At 36.6% G+C, this 6957-nt stretch overlaps 1 protein-coding gene across 1 annotated transcript; it reads left to right on the forward strand.

Annotated features, from left to right (window-relative positions):
- The first annotated feature begins 484 nt into the window (after positions 1-484).
- LOC143585153 (BTB/POZ domain-containing protein At5g47800-like) lies at positions 485-3353 on the forward strand. Its single transcript, XM_077067001.1, has 5 exons — positions 485-808; positions 882-951; positions 1056-1451; positions 1537-2280; positions 2393-3353. The coding sequence occupies exons 1-5, from the start codon at positions 750-752 to the stop codon at positions 2876-2878; spliced, it is 1755 nt and encodes a 584-aa protein (XP_076923116.1). The 5' UTR covers positions 485-749; the 3' UTR covers positions 2879-3353.
- Positions 3354-6957: the final 3604 nt, after the last annotated feature.

Genomic DNA, 6957 nt, shown 5'->3' on the forward strand with positions numbered 1-6957 from the left:
TCATCCGCATCTAATGCATCTTATCCAAATGACAATATTTCTCATGAATGTTAGTTTTCTACTCATGTTTAAAGATATTTTGCAACTGATATTGTAAAGAAAGAGTCATATCAGTGCTAAATTATTAGTTATTCACTCATGGTGGCATATTTCTTTTTGAGATCTCAGATTCTTGATCACAACCACCTTTGAGATAAGCAAGTCCTGGTATATTGCCGCCAATTTATGGCGTTAATTTCGTTGGCTTATTACTAGCTTGCATGTCAGACTATTGGCAACCATCTAGTTCAATTATTGGGCATGTGAGAATTAACCACTATTCTGAAAAAACTAGAAAGTTGCAATGCAAAACATGTTTTTAATATATCAGTATTTAGATCAATACCTTCTTTTTATGAGAGGTTTACTTCCATTGAAAATGGCTGGTATGGCAGTTATCATAGGGAAACAATGGAGAGACAATATGGGACATTTATGTTGGCCAAGACTGAGACCTTTGCAAGTTAATGGTGTCTCCTATTATCATGTGGGTCTAGAAGTGGACACCTTTCAAGGCTCTATGTACCTCTTAATCCTCGTTTTCTCCACTTAACTTCATTGTTGTTTAAATCATTAAAAGCAACATAGACTTCTGTGCTCATTTTGTTTTAACACATATGGGAGAAGCAAATGTAGATGTTTGTAAAGAATTCTGACCTTCAAATTGTGGAAAATACAGATGTTATCGTAGAGAAAGAACGAGATACAAAATGAAGTTCATGAGACTTGGGACAAGACCAGACACCTTCTACACGGGCGAAGCCACAAGGTTCGTAGATCGTTGTTCTTTTCTTGAATAATACTAGTAAGTAAAGCAATTAACAATGATTCGCAAATTTCAGGACAATGATCTCTGACTTACCCAGCGACCTCACGATATGCATCAACAATGTCACATACCTTCTTCATAAGGTAAGTAATTGTAGATACAAAACTAGAATATGTAAATGCATGCATACTTTTAGTACTTTTTAACAATAAAATTACATAGACCATTGTGGTATACCAAGTTTCAGGTTCCACTTGTTCAAAAGTGCGGGCTCCTGCAACAACTTTGCTTAGAAAGAGAAGACACAAGTGTCACCGCGGAGCTTCATGACATTCCTGGTGGTGCGGATGGTTTCGAGATGTGTGCCAAGTTCTGTTATGGGATCAAAATTGATCTTAGTGCCCGGAACTTTGTGCGAGCGATATGTGCTGCTAAGTTCATGCAAATGACAGAATCTGTTGGGAAGGGAAACTTTATATCAAAGCTAGAGGTTTTCTTTAATTCTTGCATTCTTGAAGGGTGGAAAGATTCGGTTCTTGCATTGCAGACTACCGAAAGGTTTCCTGAATGGTCTGAGAATCTTGGGATTATCAGGAGCTGCATTGATTGTATAGTTGATAAAATACTCACACCCCCATCACAGGTAATTACTAGAATAAAGCTTCATTGACGCGTTAACAGTAATCAAAAAATTGCCACTGTGAACTTAAAATCATGGGCCTATGCAGGTTAGATGGTCGTTCACATATACCAGACAAGGATATGAAAAAAAGAAGCACCACAAGTCCGCCCCTAAAGATTGGTGGACCGAAGATATAGCAGACCTGAATGTAGACCTATTCAGATGTGTGATTAATACTGTGAAGTCAACAAACATGCTGCCGCCACAGCTTATTGGTGAAGCTTTACATGTTTACGCATGCCGTTGGCTTTCCGATGTGAGGCCGCACCCAGAAACCTCAACAGCTTCTCAAATGAACCAAGAAGAAGAATCTATGAAGAGAAAAAAGCGGCTTGAGATGATCGTAAGCCTTCTTCCAGACGAAAGAGGATCAGTTTCAGTTGGATTCCTGCTGAGACTCCTTAACATGGGGAATCTTTTAGGTGCGTCTCAAGTGATTCGTTCTCAAATCATTAAGAAGTGTAGCTGGCAATTAGAGGAGGCCACACCAGACGACTTAATGTTACCTTCTTCACAAGACTATTCTGCTGATCATCACATTTATGATATTGAACTGGTTGAGGTTGTCTTGGAGGGCTATATCGCGCAATGGAGAAAAACATATTCTAGAGATGCAAATTCACTTAATTTGATTACAAAGGTTGGGAACCTAGTGGACTCTTATCTCATTGTCGTCTCCATGGACCCGAATATGTCGGTACAGAAAGTAGTGTCTCTTGCCAAAGCTTTACCTGATTTTGCGCGGCCTAAACATGACAAACTTTACAAGGCAATTAACATATATCTAACTGTAAGTAATATAAGAAGAAACAAGTAACATTCAGAATCGCTTATTAGAATAGATGCATACATATGTTATTCATATATATTTCTAATATATAAAAAATGATGAACATTAGCAGGAACATCCCCAAATGAGTAAGGAAGAGAAGAAGCACCTGTGTAGCATGTTGGACTGCCAAAAACTATCTGCTGAGGCGCGTGCCCATGCTGTGAAAAATGAGAAGCTTCCACTGAGGACTGTTGTGCAAGTCCTTTTCTTTGAGAATGAGAGACATGGTAGTAAGGCAACAAAAGGCCACGAAAGCCGTCAATCCGTAATACAATCTCAAGGCGGAGAACTAGCAGAAACCACAGAGGATTACCTCAACAGATTAGAATTGGGCTCAGGTGAACAGTCCACTAAAGCAAAGGTTGCTAGACGAATAAGTGGTCCAAGCAGCACAAGCCAAAGGTCGGAATCCGGACACAAGTCAAAGGGGAAAAAGGTCCGGGAAACAGGATCAGACAAGGTAAGGGAAATCATGGAAGAAGAAACAACGCAGGAACTTGCAAAAGTAAGGAAGCAACGAAGTAAATCAGAGCATGGTCGTCGTAAGGGAAAGTAGAACATGGATTTTTTAATTTTGAGTTGGTATCAACTGTAGCAAAATCTCTGCGTAGAACAACCAGCATTTTTAAAGAGTTAACACCAGTGTTCTATGGTTGTACTAGTGCAGAGTTTCCAGTATTGAAGGTGTTATATCCGACATTTAGTTCGTTAGCTACTTAAATTGTAAATCAACATATATCAAAATGTTTTTATATAACCATTTGAATATAATTATATGATTTCATATGTGACCCGTTAATTCATTAGTGGGCTGTTTCGTTTATTCACTTATGTTTTTCATTTATTTTGGTTATTGGGTCTTAGTACGTTTAAACAGTTTGTTTTATGCTTGATTTAAGTTTGGCTCTCTAGGGTTTGTTAATGGACCGATGGATTGGTTCTTTGTTCGGGCTGTAGGAAATCAAAGTGGGGGAACCAAAGTTCGGTGGTGTTACTCAATAATTCATTAGAGTTTGTTTAATGCTTTCGTTTATTTTCAGTTTAGCGAGTCAGTACGTAAAACTTTGGTTAGTTAGTTTTTAGTCCCATTAAAGGTTTGCTTGCTTTGGGCCCTTTAGGGTTTGTTTTGATCCGATGGTTTAATTGTTTGGTTGGGCCAACAAACAAACAGTACGTAACATGAAGTCATGTTCCTTGAAGATAGGACATTTATGTATGCATGTTTATCTGCAACCATTTTAAACAGTTATGGATATAACCATCCTAAGTTATAGATAGATAGATAGATAGATAGATATAACTGCTTGGTTCGCTATATCAAGACTATAATCGGAAATCCAAGTATAACACGGCCTTTTTTGGTTATAAAAGAAAACTCAAAAGTTTTTATTTGAGATTTGTGGAATTAAACTAAGCTAAACTAAACTTTAATGAATTTAAGAAGCAACAAAACTTGATAGATCTAACAGTTTACGAATATGAGCATACGCCATCACTTTCGATTTCAGGATTGGTTGCTAAGCTGTAAGATTAATCTATAATAATAATGTTTAACTAACCAGCTACATGGATCCAACTTATATCGATCATACCGCTGATCTAGAACATGATCCATGTACTAACACACCAACCATTTGATCCTTATTGAACTGAAACGCAGTTATTGATTGAGATAATAGGGTTACGGGACTCTCCATATAAAGACACAAATATTACATAATAAACCCTCTAACTATATAAAACATAACATTATTGGTTTAACATTCCCCCGCAAGTTGAGGGCGGGGAACGACCTACAACTTGGACCTTAAAAATAGAAACTGTTAAGATGGTAGAGGCTTTGTGAAGACATCTGCAATCTGATCACTGGTAGAGATGAATTGAACATGTAGTTGACCATTAGCCACTTGTTCACGAACAAAGTGAAAATCTACTTCGACGTGTTTTGTACGAGCATGGAATATAGGATTTGCTGAGAGATAAGTAGCCCCTAGATTGTCACACCATAGTGTAGGGGATGTGTTAACAGAATTGCCTAGTTCATGTAGGAGAGACCGTAACCATATTTGTGACATTCGTCATTTTCCGATTCGATTCATTTTTGTCTTCGTATTGTAAACCGGCCCGTTTTGTATCCCGAACCTCTTAATAACATAAAGATGATGAATTTTATGTTACATATTTGTTTTATGGTTGTCGGATCTCAAAAACATCTTTTACAACCCTAAAAATGCCCCTAAAACGCTCAAAATGAACTTCAGGGACTAAAACTGCCAAAGTTAAAAATCAAATTTTTCCCTCCGCGGCCTTAGCGCCGCGCTAAGGTCAAGGGCAGAGACCTTAGCGCCGCGCTAAGGAGCCCTGCAGCAACTAGTTCGTTTTTGGCTTGTTATAACACATGTTTGACCCTTTAAACCAATGAGAAAGCTTGGAAATCTCTAAAGCAACCTTATGGATAACTTTAACACCTTATCCTTCATAAAACAAAGCCACACCACTCATTCCAACCTACTCTTTCACATTAAACTCTCTCAAACAAAGTTCTAAGCTTCAACCTTCAAGTTCCTTCTTGTTTGACTTCTAAGAGTCAAACAAGAACCATTCTTTGATTCTAACTAACTCCATATGATTAAAGCTTGTTGTTGCAACATATATATAATATATACACCATGTTTCCTTCGGTTTTCACTTCTTCCAGTCATTGGTCGGTTGTGATGGGATACTATAAGGCAAGGCTACATAGTGGACTATTATAGTCCTTGTTTATATATAATTCGTTTAAGCTTACTAATCTTGTTTAGTTTCTGTTTATTTTAGTTTGTAAACTCATTTTTGTAAGTTCCATGGGTATGTGGCCACCATTTCCGGTTTCATCCCGAGTCAAGAGCCGAACCAAAACTGAACTTTTGTTTAATACTTTATTGTTAACATATTTTATGAAAGATTTGAGTATTATTATTTTTAAGTTTATACTAGAGTTCTATGGTATTAGATATGTGGCAACCATCCTCGGTTTTATCCCGAGTCAAGGAACGAACCAAAACCGAACTCTTGTTTAAATGCTTTATATTTAAAATGATTTACTAATATGTTACAAGTAAGATTTGTGTATTATAATTTCTAAGTTCATTTTAATAAGTTCTATGGTATTGGGTATGTGGAAATCATTTTCGGTCTTATACCGAGTCAAGGACCGAACTAAACCGGGTTCATCCGCTTAAGACACACTATATGTGTTTTGGGTCACCGAATCTCATTTTTCTTTAAAAATATATTATGAAACTAATTTTAATATTTGGTATGTCGGATCCAACTTGATCTTATAACAAGTTTGGACCGACAAAGCCAAACACTCGCATAACGAACGTAGAGGTTCTTCCTAATAGAACTACACACTTGGTTAAGTTTCTTTTAAATTTTATTGAGTTATCTCATAACATGTATCACTTTGGAAATGTTGGGTTCGGGTTTGACAATTTATCAAGACCCGAACCGACTAAACCGAACACTTGTTAAAATCCCGTTTTGGTATATCTAACAAGGGGTCGTGCAATATTGCATTAAATCAATCCCCACATATTTACTTAACAAAGGTTAAGTAAAACTAATGAATAGAATATCGAGACCCAATTTCGAGCAAACTTACTTTTCAAAAACCATTACTTTAATTTCTTATGTATTTACACTTTAACTCTCAAACTTTAATTACTTATATTTACTTGTCACGTTATTATACTTAAAAGTCTTTTAAGACCACCTTCTAAACCGAAACCCTTTTAACCTAGACCTCACTCGTTGAACTTATCATCCTGGTGTATCACAAACAACCATTCAAGTCATTTATTTCATGTAAGTAATCACACTCCCCCTTTTTACGCTTTTATACTTTTGGGGGTGGCATGCGTACCATATTAAACTTACTTGTTTTATGATCTCATTATTAAATCCACAATTCAACATTATGTGTTTGTACGAATACTTGCTCGATCTTTGTTTATGCCTCAATTTGATTATGTGCACGAGTGTTTATTTTTATGTTGTTGTTGGAACGCAATAAGTATGATCATACGCTCCCTAACTATCCTACCTTGAGTGCGGATAGAATAGGGCCTCATTATCCGAGTATGTCGGTTGCTACCAATTAGAAAGGGTCCTCATTCTCTGAGTATTTTGGTTGTTACTAAATAGAAAGGAGCCACATTTTTTACTATACATTTACAATGGTTGTTTGCTTTATTCGATTTACACATATGAATTGTGATTTTTGCCTCATTATATACAGACGTCAAAACTAGTGTATTGCTCACCAACATTCGTTTTGATCAAATCTATTTTTATGCATGTTACAGGTTACTATTTGATTGCTTGTGAAGATTGAAGACTCCTCAATTAGATCATACCAATAGGATACTTTAACGAATGTTGTGTTGACGCAATTGTTTGCATTTTATTGTGAACAAGTTGTATTTGTGATTATTGAATAAAATAAACAAGTTGAGTAAATATTGTCACTTTAATAGTGTCATCGTGTTCTTGAGCAATCCATTGCACCTCGGCATGTTCTGCCGCCTTTGGTCAGGGTGTGACAATATTAATTCTGCCACGGTATCTGCAAGAGCTTTATATTCAGATTCA

Source organism: Bidens hawaiensis, unplaced genomic scaffold (genome assembly GCF_021521415.1).
Source record: "Bidens hawaiensis isolate Kalapana, Puna unplaced genomic scaffold, B.hawaiensis_p1.1 tig00033584_1, whole genome shotgun sequence".
Taxonomy (NCBI): domain Eukaryota; kingdom Viridiplantae; phylum Streptophyta; class Magnoliopsida; order Asterales; family Asteraceae; genus Bidens; species Bidens hawaiensis.

What these genes read in the sequence shown, in the direction of transcription:
- LOC143585153 (XM_077067001.1), top strand. Translation starts at nt 750, where the DNA reads ATGAAGTTCATGAGACTTGGGACAAGACCAGACACCTTCTACACGGGC. An exon ending in TCACATACCTTCTTCATAAG is followed by an intron (nt 952 to 1,055) that starts GTAAGTAATTGT and finishes ACCAAGTTTCAG; the next exon opens with GTTCCACTTGTTCAAAAGTG. An exon ending in TACTCACACCCCCATCACAG is followed by an intron (nt 1,452 to 1,536) that starts GTAATTACTAGA and finishes GGGCCTATGCAG; the next exon opens with GTTAGATGGTCGTTCACATA.